This window comes from Myripristis murdjan, chromosome 12 (assembly GCF_902150065.1).
Source record: "Myripristis murdjan chromosome 12, fMyrMur1.1, whole genome shotgun sequence".
Lineage (NCBI taxonomy): Eukaryota > Metazoa > Chordata > Actinopteri > Holocentriformes > Holocentridae > Myripristis > Myripristis murdjan.
Window position 1 is genome coordinate 19,357,678 of NC_043991.1, and position 21,080 is coordinate 19,378,757.

Genomic DNA, 21,080 nt, shown 5'->3' on the forward strand with positions numbered 1-21,080 from the left:
TTTCTTGTTATTTTCTACATTTTTAAACAAATTTTTGGTAACATTCTGCTCATTTTTTCCAAAAATTTTTGCTTATTTTCAGTCATTTTCATGGATTTTTTTGTGCAATTGAAATGGGTTTTCTTTTCTTTTTTCTTTTTTTTTTTGGAATTTCTGGTATTTTTGTCACAAATTTATTGTAACTGGCTTATAATTTTTCTCTTTCCTTTTTCCACAAATTCTTTCTGTAGTTTTTTGGTAATTTAATGGTGTTTTTCTTGTAGTTTAAATTTAAATAGGTCATGTTTTTGAAAGCTGTCAAGTGAATTTCGTCAGGGTTTAGGGGGTTGGTGATCTCTGCTGTTTCTCGTCTTGCCCTCCATTCCAGTCATTCCAGTCCCTTGACGTTTCTCAAGGCATCTCCTCATGATGTAACACCAACAATAAAACACTCAAATATGGCCCATAGTGTGGGAATTTACTGTTTTAGTGAGTACTAACAATTTCAGGGGAACTTTTTTCTTGCACCACAAAAGATAATGTAGTGATGTGCGCACTTGAACTTGCTGTTTTTTATCCTTGAAAACATTTGAATTAAAAATTGCTCCTGTCTTTCTTTTTGTTGCAAATTGTTTGAGACGCCTGTTTTTAAGCAGTTTTCACTGTCTTTGTCATCATATATTAGTATATGTCATTTTCACATAAAAGTGGCATTTACTCTGCAATAAAGTTGAGTCCTGTGGATTTGTCTATTTACAGGTCATGAGAATGAACATTCACACCATCCTACATTATTTCCAAACCTCTGAAGGTTTTAGTGTCCCATTATGGTCAAAATGCTTCTTTTAGAGGTTTTCCTACCCTGGCCTGACAGCAAATTAACACTGTTGAATATTGGACCCATATATCAGCTACAGGTAGCTTTGACCCACAGGCACTGGTAGTTGTTGGCATTCAACAACATGCATCAATCAAAGCCTGACATGTGCACAAGCTTGTGTGGGTCAGGAGACGTGGGACAGTTCTTGGCTGGCAGCTGGGAAGGTCAAAGACGAACCACATTTGTTTGTCACAGTTACCTGGCAGGACACTGACTGTATTGCATAACTCCTTGATGACAAAATGGGAATACTTTTCCTAACAAGAAGAGGGCAACCAGTCCCTCAAGACATGAGACAGTAAGGACGTGGTTCATGGAAACTTTTTTTACATGTCGCCAGCCAGGCCGATCAGCTGTCAGGCCGGTCCATCAGGCTGGCCTCGCCAGTCTGACCTTTTTTTTTTTTTTTTTTTTTTTTTTTAATTTTTTTAAATTTTTTTAAGTCAGAGAGACGGGCCAGGCCAATCAGAGTCCAGCTGTGAAGAGATCAAGACGTGATTGGTTTGTTTTGATTAACACCTGCCCCAACAGTCCGAGTACGTTGTAAACACAGGCAGCATGTTGAGGAGGGGGTGTCGCGACTCGTGTGTGTGTGTGTCTGATGTGGAGGAGAGGAGAGGAGGAGGAAGAAAAGGTTGCGTGATTGAATTGAAGTTAATACATTAATTCCCCAAATCGGGGGGAAAAAGACGAAAGGTGTGGAAAGGGAGAAAGAAAAAAAAGGTAATCGAGGAAGACGCGGTCCCACAGTACACCAGACTCAGCCCGCACTTTATCCACCACTACTTCTGTGTGCCTTTTCTCTTCTCTCTTCATGAATAGTCACTGCTGGTTCCTCAAAGAACTGCTTTGGCTCGATGAAGCACCTTTGAACCGTTTAGAAAAATGGTATCTGAAAGAACCGTGGTCTTAAGTTTGTTGTGGAACCAAAAGGCTCTCTTGTGGCGAGTCAGTGAGTAAAACTGATTTTCATGGTGCTTTTCACAGACTTTGGTCACAAAGTTCTGTACATCAGCATCATACAGAGAGAGTAGAGGTGTCACTCTGAAGAACATTTTGACTTTTTTTGGCCATTGGCTCTTTTGTCTTTCTGTTTGTATGTAAAAAAGTCAGAAAGAAAGTCAAAATAAACCTGATAAATTGATTTTATTTGTTTATTTCTGTAATATACGGCTACAAATTACAATAAAGTGATTTGGAGAACCAATTGAGAACAATTACATATTAAACTGTTTTTCAGTAATAATATTCATATACAATAAAGCAAGCATTCTCTAGAGGAATGTGTGAAACACATATTCATATATTAAAGTGAACACACAAATAATTATTTGTGTAGAGCAGACCGACCTGGTCACATGAAGCTTGAGTGGAAAATGAAAAGCAACATCTTCATTAAAGACTCGACATATCAAAATGTTAAAGCACAGCACCAGCGTCATTCACTGTTTACAACTCTGAACAACGTGGAACAGACAAAGTACACAAGAGAAATGTAACACAGATTTTAAACAGATATTTCAGGTAAGGCACCATGACACTATCCTCTGCAGCTCTCACTGTATTTGACAGGACTGCAGATGACTGTGAGCTCACGACCTGAACAAGAGCAGAAATATCACAATAGCATCACCAGCTGGTAAACAAACCATAAAGATACAGTTTACAGTCATTTGATTTGGTTTGAGATATATGACAGTTCGGTGCTTAACTTATTATTTTCTATTTCTGGAAGGTAAAACTGATAAGAAAGTAGGGCAGGCATATGGGAAGGTTATGCCTGTGCCTTTTCAGTCTCACTTTTAATTACTGTGTTTACAGTATACTGTCTAGACTCTTTATATTTATTGTATAATAGATTATATATTGTATATACTGTTATTGCACTGTGCGTTGATGACTGAATAAAACATACTACTACTGCTACAATGAAAGTCTCTGGATAATGTAAAAGGTTTGGAAGTGAATGCAAAAGTCTTAGGGGGGAGAAAACAATTGTTCTAACCATTCCAGTTAATAATTTTTATGGTGAGCAGAGCCAAACTGTTGGCCAGGACAACACATTAACCATCTTATATGGCTAAAAATTATGTCACTTCCTTTTGTTCTGTTCACACTCATCAAGGTTTATAGCTGAAATTCAACCACACACCAAAAACTGTTTCTCTTATTTTATAGTTGTATCTACATCTATTCATTAGAAACATTAAGTTATTACCATTGTGATTTGTTTTAAACTCCCACCTCTGGAAACTTGTCACAGGCATTTTCCTCACTCTGTCCCCAATAACTAACTCCCAAAGTGTTCGGTTTTACACCAAATTGGTTGCTTTATTTTTATTGTCACAGTATTTTGTTTGAGACCTGCATTCTCCACCGCTTTAGGCAGCGTGCTCTATTTTATTTTTTTGAGAAATCACAAGGGCCCCTTCCCCCTGAGCATTGGTTAATTTCTATTCTTGCAACAGGTTTATCCTTTATCAAAGAAAGTGACAACCTGAGAGAGAAGTTTGTCAAGAAGGAATGTCGAGTCATATGATCAACTCAAATGAACATTAATCTACTTTTCTATCACCAAAAACATGTTAACCTTTTCATCAAGGCAAAATATTTTGTCTCAGACAAATTCTTCTGTCCCATCTGGAGAATCTTAAATCACAACTCAACTAATCTCGTTGCTGTAAGTACGTGAGGTCTCTACACATCATAGACATCGAGGTGAGCTCCGGATGGGTAGTCATCTTCCAGCAGCACCTTCATCAGCTTGGCGCAGGAGGCCTCACAGGTCAGCAGCTGGCCCTGGGAGAACATGGCTGAGTAGGTCTCCCTGAGGCTGGGGTCGGCTGTTTTGGTTCTGGCCTCCATCTGCATGGCTGTATCCAGAGGCCCTGGGTGTTCACAGGGGACAGGCATTACTGAGCAACAAGACACGGACACAATGGAATATAACGTCCTGCTGAAGTGTGTAAACTCACATGTATTGCCTAATATCTACAAAATGTTTATACTTCACATTTCTGCTACTCTTTTCCAAAAACAAGCAGCCATATTTTAGAACTCCCAAATCATTTTTTAAATTTCACTTAGCAAATGTTCTCTAGACAGTTGTTATGTTATCCCTTAACAGAATTTCACACATAGTGTGTGACTGTAACAAAATTTCCATTCCAGAAAAAAAAAAAAAAAAAATCTGCCATGGTCTGTGTTAAAGACTAACTAGCGGTTGAAGAAGTATTATGTGTTATTCATTATTTCCTCTGACATTTACACAACAGATAGCAGATTTAAGGAACTGCTTTGTGGTTTGAGGTTCACTTAAGAATAAAACTTTATTTCGTTGAGGATGTTTGCTTAGTATATAATTTAAAGTTCAATTTGCACAGTGCATTTGTCCTAAAGAAATCTTGAGCAAACAGCTAAGTAAAATATAGAGGATCCATGTGTGTAGTTTGCCATATATTTTCATTTATAGGCTGAAGGAGAGATTTTTAGTTGTCTTCTCTCATTTATGGAGTTGTGAGTTGTGTTGCTTCAAAAATGTCACATTAGGATGGCTGATTTAGCATTACTGACAATATCCTATGGAGTGTGTCAGTGCCATAGCCCATTTACTGGGACCCATTTGGAGTAAGTGACCCATTTCCTGCAACATTTTTAGGTCCTGCATAACATCTTGGACAGAGGACCAAACCAGCCGGTGTCTCCCCACCTGGAGAATAGCTGAGCACCCGCAGGTCAGGCTCCTCCTCTGCCAACACCCTGAATATCATCTCCCGGGCAGCCTTGCCGGTGCAGTACAGCACCCAGGAGGGGAAAGGCTGCAAGGCGCACAGCGACGTGATGTTGACGATGGTTCGCTTCAGACCAGCCCGCTGTGGGAAAGCCTGCAGCACGCCAGCAGTGAGGCACATGGCCGAACTGACATTGAACGACAAGTAGGAGTCCACCTCAGACATGTTGATGAAGCTCTTGGTGTAGCGAGACACGTCCCCTAGAGAGCCTGAGAGACAAAGGGTCACTCTTACTACGACACATTAACCATGTTAACCTGTCTCTGTCAATTCAGTTCCAGACTGCTTTTTTTTTTTGGTTTGTTTGTTTGATGATTTTTTTTTTATCGCCGTGCTGACCCTGAATTGTAATGTTGTCTGTAATTTAACTTATATGCAATATATATGCAACACCTGCTTATTAACCAATTCAGTTCCAAAACTTTTCCAGGACTTTTCCATGGCTACAAACCAAATTTCCATGATGTTTTTCTGTGGTGTGATGACTGCAACAACTAGGGGGTGGAACCCCAAGACAAATAAATTATGTCTCCTCCACCTCTCATTACACTGTCTGTGTAAAAGGGTGATAACAACACCAGCACCTGCATGTGGGACATAAGTGTTTTATATTAACACATTCATTTGCTTTTCAAAAGCTTTCCATATTTCACCTTTAAAGTTCAACACAGCTCTTATCCCAGCACTTCAATGTTGGTTTTCATTCATTCATCCAAGATCTTGTTGCATGCACAATTGTGTAATTTTTGTTGTGCTACTTGGTAGGCCAGGTTTCTCTTGGGAAATAGATTTTAGTCTCAGTGAGATGTTTTACCTAAAGGTGGATTAATGAATGAACGAATGAATGAATGAATGAATGAATGAATGAATGAATGAAAGAAAGAAAGAAAGAAAGAAAGAAAGAAAGAAAGAAAGAAAGAAAGAAAGAAAGAAAGAAAGAATTTATGCTCGCAGCAGCTGCTCTCACAGGTTAGGTCTTCCTCCCTGGTTGAAGTTCATGGTGAATCAGTCAAATCAGCTCCTGTAGTGTCTGCTTGCACTGAACCTGCAGGCAGACTGCTGTTGTTCCATGCAATCTTGCAACTCTTACCAGCATTGTTGACTAATATGAGATGATCGATGTCTTCAGAGGACGCCTCTTTGGATGCTCTGATAACACTTTCCACCCCTTCCTTCAGCCCCAGGTCCGCCTCTACACAGTGTACCACCAGGCCTGTCCCGCCTGCGTCCGACGCGGCCAGATCCGCCTGCAGAGCCCGCAGGTCGTCCCCGGACCGGGCCGCTAGGACCAGCACAGACCGCGGCTTCACCAGCCGGGAGACTTCCTTCGATATCGTCCGGCCAAATCCTCTGGAGGCCCCGGTGATGATGCACAGCGCCCGGCCCAAGTCTTCACGGGGCGGCACGTCAGCCTGCATGATTGGCGCCTGCGAGTGAAACCAGACCAGTGTTTTTATAGGGCAAAGACTGGTTAATGTGGCGATATACTCATCAGGTCCATGAAACTAACCACTTCTGCTGGGCGAGCTGCTTTACATCAAAACGTGCGTCCTGGTTTTCTTCTTCTGGCTTTGCGGAGCCTGACATTCAACAGTTGGGTGCGCTGCCGCCCCCACTGCTGGAGGAGTGCGGGGCAGAGCCATGGACTGTACGAGCACAGAGTTTAAAATATAATATTTTATAGAGACTATGGGGCCGACTCAGAGAACTTAAATGGAGCAGAAGTTCAGAAATTGAACTGAATAAATATAAGGTCTATAGCTGGCGCGGTGATTGCGGTTTTTTTTTTTTTTTTTTTTTTTTTTTTTGTCGAGGTCGTTTGGTGGGTACAGAATAATGAAGACCATGAAGTGTATCACACTTGCTTAAGAACTGTTCAGACATGTTGCGTAGTGAAGATTAAAACTAGATATTAAAAAAAAAAAAAAAAGAATTGTGAGCACTAACGACATGAACATAACAAACACTTAGTGCCACTTAAAGGTGGAATGAGTAGCATTTTCCTTTAAAAAATAAAATAAAATAATAAAAAAATAAATAAATAAAAAATATTGACTCATAAAAATAATCCCTCCTCGTCATCACTGAACGAGAAGTGTGTGTTGATGTGTGTCTGCAGAGACCCTGTCCTCTGCCTGGATCTTCTTGTTTGTCTCTTCTGGGTGTTGGCCTTTGGGCAGTGGCTGTGCAGCTTCCAGCCAATCAGAGAGTTCAGTGCCAGATCAATAGCATAACATCCAATTTGAAGCTATGAAAATTGTGGATGCACAAAAAAAAGGAAATACAGCGAGGCAATACGCCAAGCAGACAAAGTACCTTGCACAACCAAAGTGAATCTGGGGTTGACTTTCACCTCAGTGAGCACTGAGGGAGAGGAAGATGAAGAGCAACGCTGTGTTGGTCTGTTTTCTGTTGGACAGGGAGGTGCTGGTGGACCAATTTTTTTTCCTAGGATGGAGACATTGAATTTTGGGCAGCTGTTTCATTCTGTTACCATCCTAGGAAACCAAAACTCACTGCTGGCAGGTAGCTTAGCCGGGGAGAAGGTGCCAACTTTGAATATTGCGTTTACAAACCACAATCTACGAATCCGTCTCATTCTGCTTGTAGGTTTAAATAAATCCCCACAGTGTTATAAAACTAAATATGATGAAGACAAAAATGCAATAATCAAACAGTAATACAAAAAAAAAAAAATCCTTGTTAAAGTAGGGCTGTAGACCCCAGATGCCCTGTGGCTGGGGTATTTTTGCTCCATCTGTAATGTGGCAAATGAGCCACATTAGGGTTTCAGGGGTGTTTTGTGACCCAGCAGTCTACAGTGGCATCATTCAAGTGATGTCCAGATAGAGTTTGTGATAGTTAGAGTAATAGTTTTATTTTCATGTGTAATTTGCAATTTGGGGCCAGCTTGAATAAGTACAGAAAGGTTTAACTTTGCGAATGTGCCGTGCAACAGCCAGCAGTTTGCAACCCTCACAGTGCTAATACATTAAACTTAGATGAAAGTAACAACCACTTATTATATTTCTCAGAATCAGCAGCTTAATGTTTATAAATTATAGACTGCATACAATAATAAACTTCTATTGTGACCACATTCAACCTGGCCGGGCTTCTGGTGTTGTGCATGCTGGTTGCTGGAATGATGCTACAAATAAAGTGAGTTAACTCTGAAACAACATTTGACCCATAAAACATGTTAGCCCTAAATGCAAGGCAAATTCTGAGAGGTGTTTTGGTGTATTTTTTTAAAGATTATTTTTTGGGCATTTCTGCTGTATTAGACAGTCATAGTGGAGGGAGGAAGGGAGAAAGGAAGGGAAAATGGGGCAGAGAGGGGGGATGACATGCAGCAAAGGGTCTGGGCCAGGTGGGTGGAGTTGACCAAGGTGTGTGGTGCAAAAACACAGGAGTATGACCAGAATCTTACAAACTAATACAACAAGATTTTTTCCTATTTTTTGAATGTTATTGTGAAGTCATGTAAATTGTCAACACTTGTTTACCCTGCTATTTCATGTCAAAATGGCAGTTGCGAAAAGGGTCAATCTCTGAGAGAAATTTTATTTTGTGAACATATGACAGACTGCAGTCTTCTGCAAATTACTCCAAATTTTTTTTTTTTTTTTTTTTTTTTTTATCAAGCTAATAGGGCCCCTTTCAGGGAACCTTGGGTTTTTCATAAAGCATGTGCTCTGTGTCCAGGAAGGGAGCGTTTGATTCGTTGCACTGTCACATCATGATGCTTTTTTCAGATGAGGACAGCCCAGAGGACAGATTCACAACAGACCAATTTTATTCATTTAAACCACTGAAGTGATCTCTAATAACTAAAATAAAAGGGAAACAGGGAATATTTTTTTCTATTTGTTTTAATTCACACAGATTACAATCAACAAAACTATGACGTTTGTTTTCATAAAAGTCATGAATGTCAGTCGAGCCCTTAATATATGTTGCACATCCTCATATTGAGATCAAAAAGGACATTAAAATTTATTTGTCCTACAGTATACACTTGATTCTTTAAAGTGTCTCAAGTCTAAATCAGAGATGGGCAACTTTGGTGAATCTTTCAGCAACTCTGTTATGGCCAAAGTGTGCATAAGCCTGTGAGAAGAAAGACTGTGCTATTGAAACCAGTTTATGAATGAGTCCATTTGAATATTGATTAGCATATCTGTAAAAAACAGCATGTTAACCAGCTAACATTGGGGCAATAGATGTATAAATTTGTTGACAAAATTTGAATTTCACTTGAGATATGCATATCTAACATTGTATAAATCTAAATATATTACTTCTTAAGTTATCCGTAATACCTTCCAAAGCAATCAGTTTCCTCATTACACCCTTCAGTCTGTGACTGTATGGTTGTGCGCCCGGCAGCAGGCCACTTGTGCTTCCCCAGTGGGCTTATATGCTCTGTGGTTTATTTCAAAATACTACTGTCGCCTCAGTTTCTAAATTCTTCTAGACATCACTTGTAAAAACCTACTTTCACCTCAGCGTCTAAGTGAGCTAGGCCAGTATGATATTACTCTTTAAAATATTAATTCAAGTAAGCAACGTACAAAACCAAAACTACCAGGCCTATTTGAAGCCGAGAAGAAACAAATGGCAGATGCATACAGCATATTGTCAAATATGACGTTTGTATTTTTGATGAACAGGGAACTCATCACCACTGGAACAAGACAATAAAGGCATTAAAAAAAAGACTAACGATGTGTCAACTTTTAAGAGACTCTTAAGTATTATGAAATACAGACAATAAGGAAAATGATATGTGACAGTTAGGACCCCCCCCCTCCCCACAGCCCAAAAAATTATACAACATTAGTTGTTATAAGTTTAGATGTGTGTCTGTGTGTGTATTAGTGTGTCCTTGTGTGATATTTACAGATGACGCTAAGGATGTGACTACATGTTGGATTCACTGTGCAGGCGTTTGTCATTTTCAAAATCACTATCTTGGGAAATGAGCTTGTAGGGCTTCTTCCTCTCTTTCTCCTCCAGCACAGAGTTTCCCATCTCCACATCTTTGCTGCGTAGCTCGTGTCGAGATAGGAACTCCACGATGCCGGCTCCGATCGAATCGCCCAGAACATTGGTTGTGGTGCGCAGACGATCGCTACACCCCCAGAGAAAACACACAAAAAAAGGCAGGATGATAAACTGCAGAATAACATATCGGGGTAAATTTCACTCCACCCATCATCTATAAGAGGCTGTGCTTCATTCTGTCCAGTGCGAGAGGTGCCTATCCTCATGAAGGGAAGCTTTGCGAGACATTCATATTTGGTCCATCCTAGTTAAAGGAGAGAAGGGTTTTTTCTTATTACCCCAATTAGCTGAGTAATTTCTGGGAAGGGTATTCTAATTGAAATGATTAATTTGGGAAACCTAATTATGTTTCTATGTTAAAACTCATTGCAAAAATATTCAATACAAAAGGGAAGATGTAGAACAAGACTCTAGGGATAGACAGCAAGTGTGTCACTAGGTGGTAGTAGATAAGGAGCTGGTTTTGACCTTTAAAATGACAGAGATGATTCATGTAATGATGTGACTTACAGTTACAGCAATATGATGAAGTGGGCATTCACAGCACAATGTGGATGTGTTTACACAGGAATATTGGGGCATTTTCACACCTGCAGTCCGTTTGCTGTGGGTCGAGTCTGTGGGATAATCGATGCTTTGTCGCACTCTTCGATTGGCTCAGTTTGGTTTAACACGGCACAAAATTCAAGCAAACCAAAATGTATCAACAAAAGCCATGTGGGAGCTGTCAGCTGATTGGTCAGGGGAAAAACACTGCTAGGATGTCCAACATGGGGATCGAGTATTATCAGCAGCTTTGGCATGTCTTCATTCTTGCAGAGTTTGTTTGGGCTGTACTGCATACCAATATATTTCCTTTTTGCTCCCTGTCAGTCCTTGCCTCATTGTGTTCCTATGTTGCTAACTGCTGACTGTTACCGAGTTGCTTCTTTCTGTTGCCCTCTCAAGTCCATAATGCACACCTGAGCAACAGGGACGGCTCCAGCCCGAAATGTATAGTGTGTCCATTAGTTTGGATCTAGGTCAGTGCACATTCACCCCGCAAACAAACCACCCCACAGTTCATTTGTAGCCACGAGAGACCATCTTTTGAACAGGGTCTCGGTCCAGTTGCTTTGGTCTGTACCTGAGCGCAACTGCTGCTTTCACACCTGAACAAATGAATCTCCCCGAGGGGCTAAATGCACCAGAGTTCGATTCAGTCGGACTAAACAAGGCAGGTGTGAAAATGCCTCTGCATGACTGTGCACATGTTCATACTACTACTGGAATGGGACTGTAAGTGCAGAGGGTTACTCACAGGAACCAATCGACTGCAATGATGAGAGTGATGTCATCGGTCGGAAGTCCAACAGAGGTCAGGACAATCACCATGGTGACCAAGCCTGCTTGAGGGATCCCTGCAGCTCCGATGCTGGCTGCAGTTGCTGTAATACTTTTTGAAGAGAAACACACACACATGCACACACACCCACCCACACCCACACACACACACACACACACACACACACACACACACACACACACACACAATTAATTACAGCAGCTCTAGACCTTTCTCACAGCAGTCATTTTGACATGAAATATCTGGGTAAACATAATTGTTACTGATGACATTAATTAAGGTTCTGTTCCATTTTGGTCCATCAGAGCCATTCCAGTGACCTAACATGAACAACACTGGGGCCCTGGCTTTGTTAGACCTAAATGGAACACAACCTAATTAATGTCATCAGTAACACCTACGTTAACCTGCTATTTCATGTCAAAATGGCTGCTGTGAAAAAGGTCTATTGTTGGAATTTTTTTAAACACTTTTGCTATTGATAGCAACATCAACCTTGGCTATGATTATCCCCTACTCTTGACTCTTACCTTATTGTGATGATCTGACCAAAGTTCATCTCCATATTGTTCACCTGGGCAATGAAAATGGCTGCTAGTGCTTCATACAGTGCTGTTCCATCCATGTTGATTGTCGCACCCACCGGCAGAACAAAACGGGTAACTCGCTTATCGATTCTGTTGTTCTCCTCCAGGCATTTAAATGTGACAGGCAGGGTAGCTGAGCTGGGAGATGAAAAGGCAGAAATAAATAAAGTGTTAGCTACCGTTGGAAGGGAATAACAAGACTCAGTTGCTGAGGTGTGATAGGATGGGTTTACCTGGAAGAAGTCCCAAGGGCAGTAACCAGAGCTTGAAGAAGCCCAGCAATGAAGAGGAAGGGGTTCTGTCGTGTGATGACAAAGTAAAGAGTAGGGAGAATAATAACAGCATGGATCAACAAGCCAATGATAACTGTGATGGTGTACATGCCAAGCTGGCCACCCATTTGTGTGAGATCATCCATCTCCACAATCTTCCCAGCAATAAGGAACAGGATACCAAATGGAGCATACCTGAGGGGAGTACAGCAACAACAAATTAGTGGGGAGATAAGCGTAGCAGTAGCATGTTCAAAAGGAATCAATTTCTATACCAATCATATTCTTACCACATGATGATTGCAACCAGACACATGATAGCCTCGTTGAGGCTGTCGAAGAAATCCCTGAGGAGCTGGCCCTGCTCCTTCATGTTGCCAATTATGAGGCCAAAGCACATGGAGAAGACCACCAGCCCTAGGGCGTTGACCCCGTTCACCTGACCTGGCACAGGGATCACCTCCTCCCGGGTGATCTCCATGATCTCCTGGGTGGCATTGGTTGAGTTGAAGATGGTGTCATTCACTGTCACCGTCACACGGACTGCTCGCGTTCCGTATTTGGTTTTGAACTGGAGGATGAGGGCATTAGGGGATTGATGTTATACCAGTGCCCTTTGATAGAGCTGAAACAGACCACTGCACTAATCTCAATCTCATGAATCAGATAATGTGGCTTTGTGTTGAATGTCTGTTTCCTAAAAGTCCAGCTGGCTCAGCCAAGGCCCTGGGGACTGTCTGGCCTATGTTTTTGACTCCCTGCGGTCCTGTTCTTTTAAGCCTTGGTATAGTCCTGACTTTAGAGGGCTCCCCTTAGATTCCAGACACCCTTTTATCCTGCCATCATCATGCCACTGCCGCTACTCTGCCAATGTCCCGCTAATCCACCTTAGACCCCACCGCGACCTTCAATTCATCCACAACAACTCTGACAACAGAGGCAAAACTTTCCTCCTTTGTTGATACTGGACATGATGTCCTTTCCAGTGCAAGTCAAATGGCTCCCTCAGTTTTTAGTTTACATTCCCATTTAGCCTGTCCCCACTGCAATCATCACATTGACAGATTCAGCTGTATATTTGGAAAAGCCAGGTATGTTTGCATGACAAATCTCTATGCTGGTATATATTTCACTGTGTCGAGAATTAATGGATACAAAGTAGAGCAAATGTTGTAAATATTCATTGTGAAACTCACCTGCTGTGTACATGCTTGGACCAGGTTTGGTGGAAACATATTTCTGAAATGAGAAATTGCACAGACATTGAGGGGTAATGGGTACTAAATGTTGGCCGTTTGCTGTTAAACTTGACTGCAATTGTTCAATCATCACAGTGACCCCACTCCCATATGGAGGCTACCTGATCAGATCCAAGAAGGCATCAGCAGGGCTGACTTGCTCTATCTTCTGCTGCTTTCCAAACTCATCCTTAGATCCTTTTCCTGGGTGGATGATGAGGACAATTATGATACCAATGAAGACTGCAATAAGGGTGGTGGTCATGTAGTAAATCACCGCTCTCATGCCCATCTTTCCTGAGGCCTTGCTGTCCAAAGCAGCCATTCCTGATGGGCAGAAGCAGGAAATTTGGTTATTTCTTCAGAACTGAACAAATACCATTAGTACACAAGAATGCAATGCCAGTAGCACTAAGTACAGGAGGTGATGTTAACTATATTCTGTGTTTTTATTCTTCCAGGTTAATCTTTATCTAAGTGGGCAGTTCAGTTTTGAACAAATTAAGAACTGCACAGAGAATAATTGCACAGCAGAAGTGATTTTAAAATTCTCATCAGCATGTGAATGGAAAAGCTGTTTTTAGTATGGAGAAGGTTAGGAGGATGAAAGGGAATTCAACAATGTCTCCAATGCAGCGTTAATGGGGGGCACGATCCTAGTTGAGTGTCTTATTTAAAGTTCACGAAAGCCTTTTTATGTATTTATTTTTTACACATTATCACTTTCATGAAGCCTATACTGGGAAAGCTCAATCATAATCACTCAATTCCCTCCATTTTCAAATTTTAATTGTTGGTTGTAACACCAAGCTTACAATGTTCTGTGTCTTTGGCCGACAAAGTCGTCTTCATTCATAACCCACAGAACTGATAACTGGCTGTGTAAAACAAATATTTCCCTGGGAGCTATTTCCTCGTGGTACCTGGACTATTTCATGGACAACTTTATTATGGTGATGGAGTACTGGTGTGAAGAAAGTTTGAAGTCTCTGAAAGTTCATTTTCATATTAAAATGGAATGAATGGAAACCAACAACTGGATAAAAGGGAGGAAAAACGATAGGGGAGTTCTAAAATACGACTGCTTGCTTTCTAGAGTAACAGAAACAGGAAGTATATACAGTTTGTAGATATTAGGGTAAACATGCTAAAGCACTGGTATGGTCCTTTAATGCTTTAAAGGGAATATGAGGTTATGTTCTAGTGCTGCAAATTAGACCTTCATCAGTTAGAGGCCAGGGAGATGAAGCTCTTACTGTAATTGAAACAAGTCTTGTCTGTTACAGGAACAGTGGGGCTCTCTTCCTTGCAAAGCTGGGGGTGCGGTTGGCCTCAGTGAACAGATGTTAATGGGTTTTTAAGGTGACCTTCCCATGAACCATGTTCTTGGAGACCCCTCTCTCCCAGCAGTGAAGAAGCTTTACATTTATTATCTATCATTATTCATCATTAGCAAATGCTGCAACTTAACAAGGCGAAATGGTGGCTGAATGTTGTAGAGTCTGCCACAGATGAAAATAAATGGTTCAGCTACATCTAGCCATAATCTAAGAGGAATTTTGAGCTGGCTGTGAAGTTGTTTTTACAGAATTTGAAAAATAATGCTCCCAATCATGGAGGAGCAGTGGAGAGTACAAAAATATAACAGTAATATAAGATTTTTCATGATATCAAGTCTTATATGATATTTGTCCCTATTCACTGAGGCAATAAAGAGATTATTTTGATGAAATGTCCCTTAAATCTCCTTGGTTGGACCTCTATGAGACCATGCCTCCTCACCCTTCACCCATCTTTTTCTAGTTTCTAACTCTCTCTGTGTCTGTCTGTATATATTTCCCTGTCTGCCTATGAAATATGGCCATTTGTCATGGGCACTAATGAGAGTGCATCTCTCTTGTCACCATAGGAACTTGAAACGAGTCTCTGTATCCAGTTTTACAGAGCTAAATTACCCAATTACTCAGTTGTGTCTTTGAAGGCGGGTAACAGAAAAGAGCCTAGATAAAACTATCTTGAGCCCCTGGCCTCCCATATGTCTCCACCCAGGAACACAGGCAGTCAGTATATCCATTTAAAGAATTTATTTGTTGGGGGGCAGAGGATTCCTTTACCAGCAAAGTGACTTGTCATGTCACGGAATAACAACTTTGGAGGAGGAGACAACTTGGTTGCATGGAAGCAGGATGAGAAGTGCAAAGGAGTCTCATCTGTTAGAGCTACACCCTGTAAACTTCTTTTGAAATGGAACACACATCCAAACTAGTTAATCAAGATGCATGATGATGTGGCAGATGAAGACAATTACAGTGATTTTGCATTTTCAGCATAATGTCTGCAAATGTATGTACTTAACATTTCTGCTGATCTTTTCCCAAAGCAAGCAGTTGTATTTTAGAAGTCCCATATCATTTTTCCTACCTTTTACCCTGCCATTGGTTTCTGCTGTGATGTGAAAATGAACTCTCAGAGACTTCAAACTTTCTTCACACCAGTATTCCATAACTATAATAAAGCCGTCCACATTAATTTTCCTAAAAGCAGCAACACTGTTGTGTTTTGATGACTTGAAATTGGACAGAGACAGAAACAGTCTGTCTGCCAGAGAATAGTACCTGGGGAAACGTTTGCTTTCCACAGCCAATTATCAGTTCTGTGGTTTATAAATGGTGATGACTTTGGTTGCCACAGAAGCAGAGTATTATAAGGTGGCTGTTTCAACCAAAAATCCCTCCATTTGAAAATGGAGGGATTTTGATGATATGTTGTGATATGCTGTGAAATATTTAGTACTCCCGCATGATTTGCAAACTGGTTTATTGCAGTGTAAAGTGTGGGTAAATTGTGATAAATGGACCAAACATTCCTCTGGTGTGGCCCTTTAACTGACAATTGACTAAAGAGACAATGTAGATAAATGTAAGGAACTAATGGACATAAACTGAATCTGACATGTGTAGGCATTTTATGATAAAGAATAGTTATAATCATGTGTGATAATTTATACCTGTGATGAGACTGGAAACCAGTAAGGGCAGAACAAGCATCTGAAGCATTCTCATTAACAGCTCTCCGGGGAAAGAGAAGTACTTCACCTCTCGGTAGGACATCTTATAGGGGCGCAGCGCAAATCCCAGGACAATACCTGAAAGATGAATGTCAGACATTAAGAGCAGAAAAAAGAGCATGTTCCACAATTAATCTGTGCTTTGTGTGTGTGTGTGTGTGTGTGTGTGTGTGTGTGTGTGTGTGAGTGTGTGTGTGAGTGTGTGTGTGGTTCTGATCCCTTTTGGTGAAGACAGGGACACCCACCTAGAACAACTGCCCCGACTGTAAAGAGCACAAAGGCGTTCTTCTTCAGGAAGGCCTGCACATCTTCCTTGGAGATCTCCTCCACTTTCCTCTTGGCCTTCATGGTCCGTATGTGGATGCCTTCCCTGAAGCGCTGCATCCTGTTGCAGTAAACCAGAGGGTTCCCATTAATGCAAATGGATCAATGCAGTGTGTGGACACAGGCGGTTCCCAGCTGAACTCCCTAAGTTTTATTTGGTTAGGGTTACTGGGGAAGAAGTCAGAGTACCTGTTGATTTGTGGCAAAAAAAAAAAAAAAAAAAAAAAAACAAAGCTGTGTTTTACAGGGGCGACCACAACAATATAGTGCAGGAGTTTTCAAACTGTTTCATGTTGTGGACCCCCAGGTTGACTCTCATTAAGCTGTGGACCCCCAGTTGAAGTTATTTTCCCCTCAGGACCCTGATATGAAAAAAAAGTTTAAAAATGATGATATGAAAAAAAAAGTACAATAAAGTTATGTGGAAAATTGGAAAAAGGAAATCAGCAAGGATTGCAGGAGAACTACTGGAAAATTAGCCCAAAATGTGTAAAATAAATAAATAAATAAATAAATAAATAAATAAATAAATAGTTACTATAAAATTACAGTCTATAACGTAGTTCCTAAAATGCTAGCTCAAAATGTCAGATCAGTGATGCTGGATCAACATCAGCTTTCTTGTGTTTAAATGCTTTTCAGAGGCATAAACTATTCTTCATTTTGCTGAGGACTCCCTGGAACACCCTCATGGACCCCCGGGGGTCCCCAGACTCCACTTTAAAAACCACTTATGTTGTGTTCGAAAGGATGATAAATTTCTTTTTAACCCCTTGAGCTTGAATTTTCCTTTATATTTCACCTTAAGTAGTTTCTTCTAAGTGATAACACCACATGTTTCCATATCTTAGGACAGCAGTACATCCATATCTGTTTATATTGAGTGGAATATTCACATGCAAGACGCCTCTGTTTGATGGCTGCAGCTTCACATCACAGCCATGATGAACCCACTGATGGGAGCGGCAGAGTTGAACAAGTTAATATGAACATGTCCTACTGCCCTCTTATATTATATATCACTATCATTATATATACTATATAAGTGCCTGTATAAAAAAGAAAAGAAATATAGAAGAGGAAAAGGAAACATATTGAACAGACATTTCAAGGTTGATTGTCAAACGATCTGTCAAAAGCAAAAGCATTTCTTCATGATGAACTGACATGAAAAACCTTCTGAACACTCGATATTAGTCTGGACAAAAGAATATTTTACATATCCAGTGGACATTATGAATTAATTGGAGCCTTTGATTATACCAAAGCATTGATTCATTTATGCACAACAGCACAGAAAATCACAGAAAACACAGAAATCAATCTTCCTTTTATCAACAAATATTCCCTACCTATAATAAATGTAATGATCTAACTTCCTGGATGATTTGTTAATTAACATTTTGCTTTATTTAATTTTATTTAGCAATGCTGTTAATTAATGAATGAATTAATTTATTTATTAATTTTTGTTGTTGTTAATTAATTAACTAATTATTAAATTTATGTATTTATTTTTTTGCCTTGTACATTTTAAAGTTTCATCATGTCTCATTTCTAATTTCCAGGGCAAAGACTCGATCACAGTGACAAACATGGTCACAGTTATACTGATAATGTGACACCACTGGATCAGAGTTTTTGCCTCTCTCTTGCCTCTTTCTTATTTAACACTTAGTTCAATACCAATCATCAGAATCCCATAAGTGTTCTGTGCATAAAAAAAAACAAAGACTGCAGATTTTTCACATACCTTTTTCTGGTGGTGATGCTGCTTCTTCAAGTGTCAGCAAAGAGGGCTTCAGTGTCGCGGGCGCAGGTTCGACAGGTCCAGGTACAAGACTGTGGTTTGCCTTGCTGAGAGCGAGGATGGAGCTCAGAAGTGAAGGGTAACAGCGCTGCCGTGCTTCCACCTACTGTAGGAAAAAAGGAGGGTGGGGAGACATCCAGAAGAAAGAGAGTGAGATAGGGCAAGAGAGGGAGAGAGAGAAAGAAAACGGTCCTCCCTCAATAATGTTGTTAGCCCTGTGACACAGTTTCAGCTGAGGCCCAGATGTATGCAAACTTTTTTTTTTTTTTCAAGAGTTGTTGTTATTGGATTATATCGCCGAGGAATAATCTTCTCCGGTCTCCCTGCACCCTTCTCTCCTCTCCCCTGCATGCACTTTGAGTTTTTATCCTATAACAACAACCGTGGTCGGACTGCTGTTAAATGATACACATCATCTCACTCGGGATGTGTTATAGTTCAAGGTAATTCCGCAGAGTAAATGACACACCAGAAAGTCTATTATAATTAGCTGAAAAAAGTAGAACTTGTGCTGTAATGAGTGACCTCACTGTATGGAAAATATTCCCATGTGAACCTGAATATAATTAGTGAAGAATACCCCACAAATCAGGTCACATCGCCTCTTACAAACACAATTCCCTGGTAGCAGTCAGATTACTCAATGAAATGTTTCTGGTGAAAGGTAGAATCTTGTTCGTGATCCTGATCAGCCCAAGGTGGGACAATTTCAGTGGCGTCCACAAGTGAAATTACCTCTAAATCTTATGGATTTTATCATGGGTTTTCAAACTTGTTCATGTCCCTGAGCCCCAAGTTGACATTCAGTAAGTCATGGGCCCCCATTTGAAGTGATTTGCCCTATAGGGCCCCTTATCTCAAGAGATATTTTGCTTGTGAAATGTGTCTGAAAGGTATCTTAAATGCGTGTGAAAGGCTTTCACAAGAATTTAAACAAAGGAAATCTGATGTTAATCCAGCATCACTGATTATGACGTTGTTTTTTGTGCTAATTTTCTTGTAAAGCATTTTGCTCAATTTATTTTCTGCTAATATTCTGTGCTTTTCTTTTGTACTGCTGTTCTGATATTGTTTTACTAATTTGCTAATCACATTTTTTCCCATGTTTTTGTGAGAAATCAAGTGGATTTGCGCAAGTTTCAAAGGGTTAAATTATTTTGATGTCACGCTTCAACCTCATACATTCCTCATACATTTTCTGGCCTCTTACATTGTCTAATGAATTAAATTACAGTGAAATTAAACTAGTCATCATGTTGCTATGGAGCCCCTGGAAGCCCATCAAGGACCCCCAGGGGTCCTCGGACCTCACTTTGAAAACCACTACATTATTTTATGTGTAGTTTGTCCAGCCCTATGCCTCCCGGTCATGGCCCGCTGCCCGCTGCTCTGCCACTTGAGTCCATTCAGCTCTCCTTTCCCCCACAGTGTCCTCATCATCACTCCTCCACTGTTTTTCTCCTCCTTCTCTTCTCTCTACACTCTCATTTTTCTCCTTGGCACTTTACTGTCTTACAGAATTATTCTAGGGCACAGGAATAGTTTTTTTTTTACGTCCACTATCAAGGGACTAGGGCTCTGAACTGAGCTTTATTCTAGTGTTACAGTACTGGCTCTAGATAAGCGTGTCAGCCAAATTACCAAAGATAAATAGCATGCAATGATATTGTAAAATCCATTTTAACTAAAACTTATTGTGTTTACAACTGACCATGTAAAATGAGTGATTATAAAACTGATGCAAACCTGGCACATCCAGCACAAAATCTGTGCACAAGAAGACAACCAGTCACAGGTGAGTATTTGTTCTTTGTGAGGCATAGCTTATGCCACCATTTATTTTTCAGATCCAGATCCACTTTCCATAAAAAATATTATTGAATATAGTGCTAATGTGATCAAATCATGTTTTTTTTGTCTTAGTTAAGATACTGTACATAGTTCCTGGTTTTATGACTTGGATCAGACCGAAATGCCGTCTGTCAGTTCAGCTTTTTCAGTAGAGCAGTTACGTGAGATAATCCTCTCGGTTGTAGTCTGTTGCATACATAACAAAACGTGTTTGGCCAAAAAGTGACTCCCTTTACTTTTGATCAATCAAGACTGTCTTGTGGAGGACATCATTGTTTTTGGGCCCATTTTTGGGTCATTAACTAATCACACAGATGAATGGCATGTGAATGAATGATAAGGATATGAATGAATACGACTTGTGGGCAGGGATCATTTATATTTTATACTGTAGACATCTTTTTCAGTGAATTACAGTGCTACAGGTGCAAGTTTGTTGTCTTGCTCAGGGACATTTTTGTTTCATGTTTCATGAGCTGAAATTACATCCCTCTCTTTCATCTTTGTGTTTATATCTCAATCAAGTCTAGTTATTATTGCTTGCGCTCTGCTGACAACCTCTTACTGTCTGTCCCCAAGACTCACACTGAACCTGGCAAACAGGCCTTTATGTTTTCTGCCCCTGCTGCCTGGGACCACCTGCAGACAGGTTTACAGCTGAGTCGATCCTGATTAGTGCATTTAAAAATGTCATGAAAGGTTTGGAGGCAAAGTCTATCAACTGTCTACCTATAGATCCGCTTCCTCTTGTCTGTCTTTAAGGCGTGGGATTCTGTGAGATGTTGACGTACGTTTTGTTTGAGGAGTTTTTAATGTTTGTTTGTATGTTTTGTATTGCTGCTGTCTTGGCCAGTGCTCCCTCGAAA

At 40.4% G+C, this 21,080-nt stretch overlaps 2 protein-coding genes across 3 annotated transcripts; both read right to left on the reverse strand.

Moving 5' to 3' along the window:
* Positions 1-1,992: 1,992 nt before the first annotated feature.
* Positions 1,993-6,275, reverse strand: spra (sepiapterin reductase a). Of its 2 annotated transcripts, XM_030066110.1 has the most exons (4): positions 6,161-6,275; positions 5,741-6,077; positions 4,569-4,859; positions 1,993-3,747 (listed from the first exon to the last, which is right to left on the reverse strand). In XM_030066110.1, exons 2-4 carry the CDS (start codon positions 6,066-6,068, stop codon positions 3,557-3,559), a joined length of 810 nt encoding a protein of 269 aa, XP_029921970.1. In that variant the 5' UTR covers positions 6,069-6,077; positions 6,161-6,275; the 3' UTR covers positions 1,993-3,556. The 2 variants fall into 2 exon arrangements, with proteins under 2 accessions (XP_029921970.1, XP_029921969.1); XM_030066109.1 differs by having other exon boundaries at positions 5,741-6,214.
* Positions 6,276-9,576: 3,301 nt separating this feature from the next.
* Positions 9,577-16,613, reverse strand: LOC115368857 (excitatory amino acid transporter 1-like). The gene is made up of 9 exons (XM_030065248.1): positions 16,475-16,613; positions 16,170-16,307; positions 13,285-13,489; positions 13,121-13,163; positions 12,215-12,495; positions 11,886-12,119; positions 11,596-11,790; positions 11,021-11,155; positions 9,577-9,787 (listed from the first exon to the last, which is right to left on the reverse strand). The coding sequence occupies exons 1-9, from the start codon at positions 16,611-16,613 to the stop codon at positions 9,577-9,579; spliced, it is 1,581 nt and encodes a 526-aa protein (XP_029921108.1).
* Between the last annotated feature and the right edge of the window lie 4,467 nt (positions 16,614-21,080).

What these genes read in the sequence shown, in the direction of transcription:
- spra (XM_030066110.1), bottom strand. Translation starts at nt 6,068, where the DNA reads ATGCAGGCTGACGTGCCGCCCCGTGAAGACTTGGGCCGGGCGCTGTGC. An exon ending in CATATTAGTCAACAATGCTG is followed by an intron (nt 4,860 to 5,740) that starts GTAAGAGTTGCA and finishes TTTGTCTCTCAG; the next exon opens with GCTCTCTAGGGGACGTGTCT. An exon ending in GGTGCTCAGCTATTCTCCAG is followed by an intron (nt 3,748 to 4,568) that starts GTGGGGAGACAC and finishes GTGAACACCCAG; the next exon opens with GGCCTCTGGATACAGCCATG.
- LOC115368857 (XM_030065248.1), bottom strand. Translation starts at nt 16,613, where the DNA reads ATGCAGCGCTTCAGGGAAGGCATCCACATACGGACCATGAAGGCCAAG. An exon ending in GCCTTCTTGGATCTGATCAG is followed by an intron (nt 13,164 to 13,284) that starts GTAGCCTCCATA and finishes TTCTCATTTCAG; the next exon opens with AAATATGTTTCCACCAAACC. An exon ending in GCCCTTGGGACTTCTTCCAG is followed by an intron (nt 11,791 to 11,885) that starts GTAAACCCATCC and finishes TTCATCTCCCAG; the next exon opens with CTCAGCTACCCTGCCTGTCA.